We start from the raw sequence: 12,531 nt of genomic DNA, 5'->3' as shown, positions 1-12,531 counted from the left end.
GTAATAGAGCTAATTCTGTTTCTCAAAAGATCTTGTTGTTAACAGAAAAAAATACTTTTCCAGAATATGTGCAAGTAACAGTTTTCCTCTACCTTCCAGGATTAGTTTTGGTATGGGTGTAGTAATGTTATCTTCATTAAAAGATCACTAGTACTGCGCCAAATTAACTATGGTCTCAAATAATCAAAGGACGACTCACTGTATATGTGAAAAAAACACACACACACACACACACACACACACACACACACACACACACACACACACACACACACACACGTGCACGGGGAGTGGGTGAGAGGAGGAGGAGAAGGAAGGGGGTGAAGGCATAGGAGGCTTACAAGTGGTAGGGAAAGACACCAAAGGAACAGGGTAGGAATGTAGCACCGGTGAGACTGTCACAATGCAAGCAGGTTGCTTGTGACACACTGTTAAGTAGAGGAGTGGGTTGAGAGGTGGGGAGAGGGCTATAGGACAGAGAAAGGAGGAGACTGTAAAGTGAACAGCATGGAAGGAGAGTAGTGTAGTGTAGTGGGATGCATGAGGAAAGGGTGAAGGTTGGCGCAGGGCAATAGTTTATGGAGATAGAGGTCAGAAGAATTGCAGGATCGAAGAAAGTGCGATTCCAAGCTATCTAGTTCAGAGAAGATAGTATGAGAGAAAGTAAGAGGAGAGGTTGGGGAGGGGGGTTACATCTGGCGTGAAGTTAAGCTGTTGTGGTCAGTGGCCTGTTCTGCCATTTTTTGGTCAGTTTTGCTGTGGTAGCAGTTTGGCTGTTCTCCTTTATTCCTATACACAACTGGTTAATGGTTATGCCTCATAAGGCCTGTAGTAGTGTTGGTAAATGAAATGAAAAGCTCGGTACGGGCTTTTGTTGAAGTTTCGAGAACATACCTTCACCGAAGAGTCAAGCAGTATATTGCTCCCTCCTACGTATATCTCGCGAAGAGACCATGAGGATAAAATCAGAGAGATTAGAGCCCACACAGAAGCATACCGACAGTCCTTCTTTCCACGTACAATACGAGAATGGAATAGAAGGGAGAACCGATAGAGGTACTCAGGGTACCCTCCGCCACACACCGTCAGGTGGCTTGCGGAGTACGGATGTAGATGTAGATGTAGATGTAGATGTAGACTGTTTTACACAGGTGCCTGTGCAAATGTAATTGTAGAGTTAGACCTGCAAATGAGCCCATTGCTCACGTCACATCTCCATGAAACATGAAATGGGAACATCACTCGAAGGGAAATACTTGAGAAACAGTGCAGTGCATCCTAAGTTGGCCCCCATCAAATCAGGAAGAGAATAATCGAACATAAATGAAAACAAAATGTCTGGAAAATAAAAGTCAAATCAAGCAGACATTAAGACATCTGTGATGTAAGAGGAGAACAATACTGTGATGTATAATGAAATCTACCTGCTTGACCCATCAAGTCTTCATTTTTTTCTTTTCAGCGGATTTTGTAATTTATAGAAGGGAAACAGGGGAAGGAAAAACCTCACTGATAAGTAACTCCCATACTTCAGTGGAGCATGATTAATTTCACTGTGAAGACTTCCATACAACTTGGTTGGAAATGTCAGTGACAATATGCAGATTATACTTTCGCCACATCAAGTACCTTTTTATGTTGTTATGTGACTACCCACATCAGTGTAAATGTGATGCCAACCTGATAGTGGTACATTCTTGTAGATGCACATTCTTGGCGAATCTGAGTAAGGCACTGAATTTGAACACTCCCCCATGTCTGAAAGTGGTTTTTATCATAATATTTAATGACCTGTGCTGTGGTACATCACAGATGGCGTTAGGATTGTGCCTCTCCGTACAGTCTCAGCCCAGGAGGATCTCCACATTGTTGTCCTTACCCTGAAATCCTTAACTCTTGATATTGTTACTGACTATGATTCCATGGGTTAGCAATATATTGCCACCAGCACCTTTGACACCCAAAATAACCCCCCCCCCTCCCCCAACTAAATCACCTTCTCCAAGCCTACAATAATAATTCCTAGAGTAACACCCTATATGCTCAAGTTCTCCAACACTGCCTGTTTCAATTCATTCATTAACTTGGCTGTCAGATAGGTGGAAAGTCACAGATGTTTAACTTTCCACACCATTATTGCTATGAAAGCACTTTGTGACTGGAGGAAATGATGGTCAGGCAGTGTAATCCCTTAACACACTAGTCTATGTCGTCATCATCATCATCATCATCATCATCACAGTCATTATGACTTGTCATGGTTTGCTAGTGGTTAGGCCAGATGGTCAGCCATGGCCTTGCTGAAGGAACCATCCTGGCCTTTGTCGTAAATGATTTAGAAAAGCCTTAAGAAAATCTCAATAAGGATTCTTGGACACAGGAAAACCCACCTTTCAAAATCTGAAATCAGTGTCGTAACAACTGCAACTGTCTCATTTGGTTATTATCTACAGTATCTACAGTTATCTCTTGGGAACATATGCAGTTTGCCCCAAATATCTTATAACAGAAACATGTTTACCACTTCTAATAATTTCTGGGTGTGCAGCCAGATCCCGTCGACATTCTGCCAAGATATTTCGGCCCAGAGACGTCCGGCCATCTTGATGTGAGTACACACCTACTGAAGAGCACAGGTGCAGTCGCGGTATTTATTCCGAATCTTGCGCATGCGAAATGTACATCATTTGTACCACTGCACACACTGTGGCCACCCACTGGTGACTCCACAACCACAAACATGCAGGTTTCCTTGCTCTTCCTTCAGTGTGTCTGGAAAACTGAGTCAGCATCCCCCCAATGAGGGAGATGTTGATCTCAAGAGAATTATAAGACATTACCATCGTGCACTGTGGATCTTGGCACATTTGCTTGTGAAAGCATTACATTGTGATTATTATTGTACTATGACAGGATGTTGTATTTGTCCCAGTTTGTTATTACCCCTACTCTGAATCCTCTCAGTAATCTTAAATTGCAAAGTGTGCATTTCTTATGTAGCTGCCTTTTTAAATAGATTTCTTTTAGTATTATTTTTCATCTGCTTGTGTAATTTATTATATGCTTTTGTTCCTTGGCAGATAATGCTCTTTTGAGTTTTTGTTTGTTTTTCTTTTGTAATGCAAGTCCAAATTGGCTCCTGTCCCATCAATTCTAGAATACAGGAAAGTACTTAGCCACAACCAGTGTGTGTTCAGAAGATATCAGTCAAAGTATGACATCATCACTCCACTGTAGTGACACATTTACGTTAACAAAAATATACAAGACCATTCCCATTACAAAGGAACTGTATGTTGTGACATATTATTTCATAACTATTTTTGACCTTGGTCTGTGTCCTTATATTGGAACTAGTTTCACAAATTCAGTCAAGTCAGTGGTAACTTTCGCAATTTACTATTAACTATCATTCCACCAAAAGGTAAAAGTGATGAAACTCCTGTCCTGTCACATGCAAAAGACAGAGAAATGTTATCCTTGGGAAGAACAAATTCAGGTGTGTGCAGACATACTGCTTTTTAGGCTTCTCCCTGTAACTGAATTTAACTAGTACAATATGCAGCAACAGTCTTAATCCTTTTGCTGTAACTTGTGCATGGTATGGTCTGGTCGAGTACAAGAATAGAACTGTAGAAAACTGCTGTTTCATTGCCACTGAATTAAATTATTTTGGTTAAAATTGTCACTGCATAAGGAAAGCGAGCAGTCCAGAATCTTTCATGATGTCGTAAAACAATAATTCATCTACCCATACTCCAAATAAGAACACACTTACAGTTTTAAAAGTATGAGGAGCCTTATGAGTTCAACTTTCAATGAGAGCTCAACATGTGTGGCACTCCTGGAGCACTTAATGAAGATATTGGTAATTGGGAGCAGACTAAACATTTTGTTACATACAGGACATTTGAAATATAATACAAAGTTTGTGGCATGCATGCAGGCAGATCCATTGCAGGGCATGGAAGTGTTCATGTATATACTGTGGATAATTGGGTTACAGAAACATGCTGACATGACCCTGGAGAAAGTTATCTTTTGAGTAATATTTTGCTGTATGGTATTTACTTTATTTTTTTATTCAACTGAATCTTTACATATTGTGTGATAAAGTATTGCGTGTGCGTGCGCATGCACGTGCGGCCCATTCCTCTAACACCCCCACCCCACCCCACCCCCCCTCACACACACACACACACACACACACACACACACACACACACATTTTAAATATAATATTGTAAAAACTAAAATAAATTAATTTTTGCCTCTTTTTACAGTTTAGTATCTCAAGTTTCACATGATCTAAAAATTTTGCAATTTGAAATAGAAGCAGTGAGTTAAAAAGTTCCTTAGGGATTTTTTTAAACAGAGGAAATGAAAAAATAGCTGCCATCTCACAAAATTCAGAATTTTTTTACGATAGACATTGAAAATAACTTATTTTCACTGAAAAAAAATTTCAGATTAGATTGGAATACTCACAAAGATAGTTATATAAATGTATAAAAGTGTCACCCAGTAGCTGTATTACTGAATAAGTCTTTTTAGCAAAGTTAGTGTGCAAATTTATTAAAATATGCCAATGAAATGAAACTACTCTATAAGAAAGGGATAAGGTAATATATGAGTAATTATCATCCTCTCTCTCTGCTGCTTTGAATATAGCAGATGCTAACCAGAACCCAAATTTTAATGTAACCAGAACCAACTTAGGCTCCAGGAAGAAAAATTCTACAGACATTATAAGTAAATTTGTTAACAAGAGTAGCATCTCACTAGACGAGAATTATTAAGTGACAGGAATGTTACGTGAACTCACAAAGGTCTTTGACTGTGTAAATCACACCTTGCTAATCTGCAGACCATAGTTCACATACAGTAGGAACCATATTTTGTAACAGACTTCCATCTGACCTCCAAGACAGCTAATTTACGCACCTTAAAAACTAAATTCAAGCATTTATTAATAGAGGAAAGCTGTTATTCAGTAGAAGATTTCAGTTTGTGATCTCCTTTTGTAAAACAGCGTATATGTGATAAGTTTGTTTTTGCAACACAAAAACGATAATTTCTGATCTTCACACACTATAGCAATGTAGGCATTTATATTTCAAGTTGTAAAGTCTCTCTGTAAAACAGTGTATTTAACATAAGTTTGTTTTTGCAACAGAAAATGATAATTTTAACTAGCAAATAAACAAGTGTGCTACAGTGGCTTATTTCATACCTATTTAATAGATGATAAAGTGTAATTTCTAAAATGCAGCAAATTATACTACAAAATGGAGAAAAGTAATACAAGGTGTCCTTGAAGACTCTTGCGACCTTTTCTCTTCCTGTTCTTTGTCAGCGATTTGCCCATCAATTTTAGCTCGCCGTCAGTTCTGTTTGCAGATTACACATTTGCTTCAATTGAAAATTATGAAGCAGAAAAAAATTCCTGACTGCATCATTAATCTACACGATGGATTAGTAACATAGTTTCAGTGAAACAGATTTTTTTTGTGAATTGTGTTTTATTTGTCTCACAACGTACATAATCTAAACCATTTTATACAGGTACAGAGACGCATCAAATTGTGGTAAAATTTGAACAGTTGGGGTTAACAAACAGCATCATAACAACAATACACTTTTTTTATATATATACCTCAAATTATCATTTCATCCTCTATGAATTCTTCTATTGAATAGTTGCATTTCTCCCACAGAATCTGCTGTAGCCTCATTTTTAAAATTTCTGGTTTCATATTAAATATGTTTTTGCCCATTAATTAGTTATATATTGTCATCCCCATATAGTATGGACTCTGTGCATATAATTTCAACTGGTGTGTGGGTAGCATAAAATTGTTCATGTGCGGATGGATATGTGTGTGTGTGTGTGTGTGTGCGAGTGTACATCTGTCATTTTTTTCCCCTAAGGGAAGTCTTTCCGCTCCCGGGATTGGAATGACTCCTTACCCTCTCCCTTAAAACCCACATCCTTTCATTTTTCCCTCTCCTTCCTTCCTTCCTGACGAAGCAACTGCCAGTTGCGAAAGCTCGTAATTCTGTGTGTGTGTTTGTGTGTTTTGTTCATGTGCCTGTCTGCCGGCGCTTTCCCGCTTGGTAAGTCTTGGAATCTTTGTTTTTAATATATTTTTATTTCTTGTGTTATTTATATGGTTAAAATGATTCACCTCAAATAATTTTTGTCTACTGTGTAGAAAGATCATAAATTTTTATAAATGTATAGGGAGGGAACATTTAGGCTTTGTAGTTTCCAAAATAATGGGCAACAAGACTCTGTTTGCTGTGCAGTACAAATGTATCGCGCAATTTTTTTTCCAGTTTTAGTATACAAGATACACTACTTGAACTTCCCCAGAAAATTATACCACAGCTAGTTACAGATTCAAAATAACTACAATAAGCAGTTTTCGTGTACTCAAGTCAGTGAAATTTGCTATTATTTGCACTGCAAATGCAAAACTGCTTATTTTATTTGATAGGAAGTCAGCATGTGTATTCCAACTTCAGTTTTTGTCCACATTTAATCCCAGGAATTTGACCGTGTCAACTTCTTTCATAGGTTGATTGTTATGTTGTAATTTAAGTTCCACAAATTTTGAGTGTTTGGTTTTGAAATGTACCATATGGGTTTTTACAATGTTCAGTTTCAACCCATTTACCTGGAACCAGTTTTTTAAGGTAGTGTGCTTACAGTGGGTGTCGAAATTTTTTCTGCATCATCATCATCTTCAGTTAAAACAGAAGTATCGTCTGCAAACAGAACTGATGGGGAAGTGTAGGTATGATGTTAGCCAATTTAGAGCATTGTCCTTAATCCCATATTTGTCTAATTTGTAGGTAAGCAAGTCACGGGTCACAAAGTCAGATGCTTTTGTGAGATCACAGAAGATACCTACAACTTTACTCCTCTGAACCAATGATTGGCCTATCTTTCCAATAAAGTTATTCACTGCACCCAGAGTGTTTTTTCTAGGTTGAAATCCAAATTGGTTACTTATAATAATATCATTTTTTACAATAAAGTTTTTGATCTGGTTTCCAGCTACTTTCTCTAACATGACTGGAAGAATAGAAATAGGCTGATAGTTTCCCACATCTTCCCTCGACCCTTTCTGGAACCAGATATCTGACTTCGGCATACTTCAAAACATCAGGAAAAAATCCCTGCTCAAAAGACTCATTGAATATTTTACTCAGGGGAGTTGCTATTATGCCACACGCTGTTTTGATCATTTCTGTGGGTATCCCAACTCACCCTAGCTGACTCCAAACAACTCAAAACTACCATACTGCACAATTTCAGATTCAAGAATCAAAATGTCAAGAACTTAAAACCAACCATAAAAAGGAGGACATAGTGCAAGTAGAATGTCAAATTCCTAGGATTAAATAAGGTAATAATTTAAATTGCAATATGACTAGCAAGGTTTTCAATCTTGCTTGTGAAACAAGGAAATTAAACATTGGAGACTCCAGGTAGGAATATCAACAATGTAGCAAAAGACAGATTGCTACTTACTGCAAACAAGACACGTCAAGTTGCAGACAGACACAATTAAAAGACACATACAGCTTTTGGCCACAGCCCATCAGTAAAAGAGAGAGATACACACACCATTCACATACACAATTTGTCCTTGCTTGTTTGTGTGAACGGTGTGTGTCCCTCTTTTACTGACGAAGACTTTGGCTGAAACCTATATGTAAGTGTCTTTTAATTATGCCTGTCTGCAACTTCACATCGTCTTTGCGGTAAGTAGGGATCTGTCTTTCTCTACATTGTTAGCAAATAAATTATATAGCTTTGCATTTGTAATGCAAATATTATTAATTACCACAGATATGTGGTATTGGTAATAAAGTATGGCCTTGTTCTTTTAGGGAGCTTAAGAAATATATGTTGTATGTATAGAACCCCCAGAAAAAGTCATCACAAACTTGTGTTCTCTGCATCCAATAGAATCACATCATCGAGTATTTAAAAACCTAGAGCTTTTAACAGTGCTCTCCATGTTCACCTGAGCAATAATCAGTGGAAGATGTTTTGAAAGTCGAACAGATAATATAAGTGTGATGTCATTGATCAGTAGCCCTGTTATGTAAATGTAACAGTTCATTCTTGGAAAAAACTTAAATGATTTTTGAAAACTTCTCCATCACATTAGCTGTAACTTTATATAAGTGCTTATGATACCAATTTTTGAAATCTGTTCTGTGCCCATTTCTGATGATTAATAGGTGTATGTTATGAGTTGACTTACTCAGTTCATTATAAACTATCATAAATTTGTATATAGCTCAATTTGTAATGGAAGCTTGAAAAACTGAAGGTTTTTTTGAATACATTTGGAATTTCTACTTCAGCCTTGTATTATTTTTGTGTGTGTTCAAGTTTTTATTTGTGTCTTTTACATTCTTCCTCATATATTTGCAAGCCTTTGGTATATAAATATGGAATGGGAGGTGAAGACATTCCAAAGAGTGACCTTATAGAATCTGTTTGTTGAGTATATTTCATTGCTCTTACAGGTCTTTTCTGAATCAAGAATCTCTCCAACTTATACAGCGTGTTTCCCTAGATTATAATTTCGTACTGAAGAATGCTGTGGAAGTAGGCAAATTAAAACAGAAGTCACAGGGACGTAGTTGGAATCATTATATGAGGACACTTAATCAGTCATGTAATAGAGTTTATCCCAGGACAGGTATACACTCGCGCGCAAGCACACGCGCGCGCAAGCACACGCGCGCGCGCGCACACACACACACACACACACACACACACACACACACACACACACACACCTGCACATACGCAGACACAAGCAGACATTGGTAAAGGCAAAGAGTTTGGGCAGAGATGTCAGTCGAGGCGGAAGTACAGAGGCAAAGATGTTGTTGAAAGACAGGTGAGGTATGAGTGGTGGCAACTTGAAATTAGAGGAGGTTGAGGCCTGGCGGATAACAAGAAGAGAGGATATACTGAAGGGCAAGTTCCCATCTCCGGAGTTCTGACAGATTGGTGTTAGTGGGAAGTATCCAGATAACCCGGACGGTGTAACACTGTGCCAAGATGTGCTGGCCGTGCACCAAGGCACGTTTAGCCACAGGGTGATCCTCATTACCAACAAAAACTGTCTGCCTGTGTCCATTCATGAGAAATGGACAGTTTGTTGCTGGTCATTCCCACATAGAAAGCTTCACAGTGTAGGCAGGTCAGTTGGTAAATCACATGGGTGCTTTCACATGTGGCTCTGCCTTTGATTGTGTACATCTTCTGGGTTACAGGACTGGAGTAGGTGGTGGTGGGAGGGTGCATGGGACAGGTTTTACACTGGGGGCGGTTACAGGGGTGGGAGCGAGAGGGTAGGAAAGGTGGTTTGGGGATTTCATAGGGATGAACTAAGAGGTTACGAAGTTTAGGTGGACGGCGGAAAGACACTCTTGGTGGAGTGGGGAGGATTTCATGAAGGTTGGATCTCATTTCAGGGCAGGATTTGAGGAAGTCGTATCCCTACTGGAAAGCCACATTCAGAGTCTGATCCAGTCCTGGAAAGTATCCTGTCACAAGTGGGGCACTTTTGGGGTTCTTCTGTGGGAGGTTCTGGGTTTGAGGGGATGAGGAAGTGGCTCTGGTTATTTGCTTCTGTACCAGGTCGGGAGGGTAGTTGCGGGATGCAAAAGCTGTTTTCAGGTTGTTGGTGTAATGGTTCAGGGATTCCAGACTGGAGCAGATTCATCGCATCTCTCCCTAATCTGAGCTTGTGCTCCGTTTCTAATTACCTAGTGGTTGATGGGATGTTAAACATCAATCTCCTCCTCCTCCATTTTGTGTGTGCCTATTGACATCTACATCATGTACCTGTAAATCATTTTTATTTGTTTGACATTAAGTAATACAAATTTTTCTTAGGTTATGAGCAAAACTACTTGCTGTGAACTCACTGTAAGGCTGTTAAATTATTCTTCTTGCTGCATTTAGTATGGATGGTTTTGGGTCCTCAATCTGTATACTTGTGTCAATGGCACATGAGACATTTTTTGAATAGTCTTTCAGTGTCTTTGATAAATCATTGATATCGGTCAAGGATAGTAGCAAACCAATGTACTTATAAAGTGTATGGCACAGAATTCTAGTTTGTGAGACGGGAGGTGAGCCAGACCAGGATGGAATCAATGTGGCAGATTCATGACCACGTATGGTGCACCCGCGAGCCTGATTGTTGTTTCTAGGTGACTTCCTTCGCCTGTTTAGGCAAATTCTGGTCTAGTCCCCAATTTCCACCTCAGAAAGTATAAGGAGCAGTCAAATAAAGGTGAGACAGATGGAAAAAAGTAGGAAAATTGTTTATTTCTAAAATAATCACCATAACTGTTAATGCATTTATCCCACTTCCTCTTTTTTCTACATCAAATCAACAGCCAAAAATGTCTTTCTTCAGGGCTCCAGAAATATAGAAATTACATGGGGAGAGGTTGGGACTATATAGAGGAAAAATTTATGCAGTGTACTCTAAACATATGGGCAGGTCCTCATGTGCCAAGGTCATTTTGAGTACACTGCAGAAGTTTTGTTGGGAAGCCCATACATGCCCTCAATACAGTACCGATCACTCCCCATGCTATTTCCATATTTTTGGCACCCTGAAGAAAGACATTTGATTTACTTTGCACAAAGTGGTACACAACTGGGTACAATGGTTCCAGAGGCAACAGCAGACATTTTTCCGTGAAAGCAGTGACTGTCTTGTCTCACAGTGGTGTAAATGTATTAACAATCGTCTCTATTAATTTTGAAATAATAAACAGTTTACTTCCTTTTTTCTATCTGTTTCATTCTCATTTGACTGTTCCTTATATAAAACATGAACTGTTGAACTATGAACTGACACAGAACAAAGTCTACTCAATTCACAGGCAAGTGACACACATCTTCCTTTCCTGAGGCAACTGATGACTGTGGCAATAGGGAGGACATCTGGACACAAAATTAAAGAAACATATTGGCCAACACTTGACTATGTGACTCCATATTAGTCAGAATTAACACATAGACAGAATTAACACAAAGTAAAAGAAGAACAAGAAGAAAAAGATCTGTAAGAAGTCAAACACTGAACTTTTTGGGTCAGCATATGTAGTGTTTACCGACTACAACTGGTATTAGGTTTCGAGGCCTGAGGGTGTCTTTCAGTTTCCCATCTCTCTCACCCCAGCTCTGCGGGGTTTGATGCAGGACCCTAGCCCAAGATTGTGGGTGAAGTCCCCAACGGTAGCTGCGGTGGAGGAGGAGATCTCTGGTACGGTGCATATGCTTGGCGGATGGGGCAACAGATCCAAAGTACCGTAGGCGACAGTAGGGTTCAACCTGAACAAGTCGGCAACTCCTGCAACCCACTCAACTCCACACGTAGTGACCCATCACTCCTGTGGAAACAGTTGTTTGGGTCAAGAGAAAGCTATGAACGCTGGGCAAATTCGTGGCTTTTAAATCCGACCCAGGCGATGCAGTGCCTGTGGAGAGGACACTACGCCTGCAACTGCAAAGGTACGGATAACAACATGGGAAGTCACAGTTACCGGTTTTGAGCCTTGCGCTGAGGGACGTGAGTGCGGGTGCCAGGGGTGACTCTCGTCGGTGGGATAGCCCATTGCGGCTGACTGACTGGTTACCACCCAACCCCAGCCAGTAAGGTACCAGTCCGTCCCCCACCTTGGGCTTCTATGGGCGTATGGAGCAGCAAGCATCTCACAGTGCTTGATACAAGGTGGGTTACTGTGGCACCTGGAAAAAACAACAATGAAGTAGCTCATATGAGCAAAACCAACTATTCAATAACACAATTTGCCACCTGGAATGTCACAACTATGTTACTCGGATATGACACTCCTACAGATGCTGCCCTTATACTCAGAAAAACAGCCATAATTGACAGAGAACTCTTGCGTCTTCGCGTTGATGTGGCTGCATTACAGGAAACTCGTCTCTCTGGGAAAGGCAGTCTGCATGAAGAGAATTACACCTTTTTCTGGAAAGGGAGAGAAATTGGAGAAAGATGCGAACACGGAGTTGGCTTTGCAGTGCAAAACAGTCTTCTCAGCTGCTGTGAACAACCAAAATCTATGTCTGAGCGATTAAAGACAACATCAGGCCCTGTCACATTAATCTCTACATATGCTCCCACTATGAAAGCGCCACGTGAAGTCAAAAACATGTTCTATGAAGACGTGCGGAAATGCCTGGAGAATGTTTGTGGATCAGATAAACTTGTGTTACTGGGAGACTTTAATGCCAAGGTTGGGAATAAACAGAACAACTGGACCAACTGCATTGGCCCATATGGCATTGGAAATATGAATGAAAACGGCCAGCGACTGCTGGAACTTTGCTCCTCTCTTTCTCTCTGCATCACTAACACTTACTTCCAGAACAGAGGTGTGCACAAAGTAACATGGAAACACACACGTTCAGGCCATTGGCATCAGCTCAACTTCATCGTAACCAGAAGA

At 39.9% G+C, this 12,531-nt stretch overlaps 1 protein-coding gene across 1 annotated transcript in view; it reads left to right on the top strand.

Moving 5' to 3' along the window:
• Positions 1 to 12,531, top strand: part of LOC126362488 (DNA repair protein RAD51 homolog 4-like) — a 129,979-nt gene that overhangs the window by 22,059 nt on the left and 95,389 nt on the right. The window contains exon 3 of the mRNA XM_050007889.1: positions 2,549 to 2,608. Within this exon, the coding sequence (XP_049863846.1) occupies positions 2,549 to 2,608 (60 nt within the window). The remainder of the gene's footprint in view (positions 1 to 2,548; positions 2,609 to 12,531) is intronic.

Source organism: Schistocerca gregaria, chromosome 1 (genome assembly GCF_023897955.1).
Source record: "Schistocerca gregaria isolate iqSchGreg1 chromosome 1, iqSchGreg1.2, whole genome shotgun sequence".
Classification (NCBI taxonomy): domain Eukaryota; kingdom Metazoa; phylum Arthropoda; class Insecta; order Orthoptera; family Acrididae; genus Schistocerca; species Schistocerca gregaria.
This window is presented reverse-complemented; position numbering and strand designations above follow the sequence as displayed.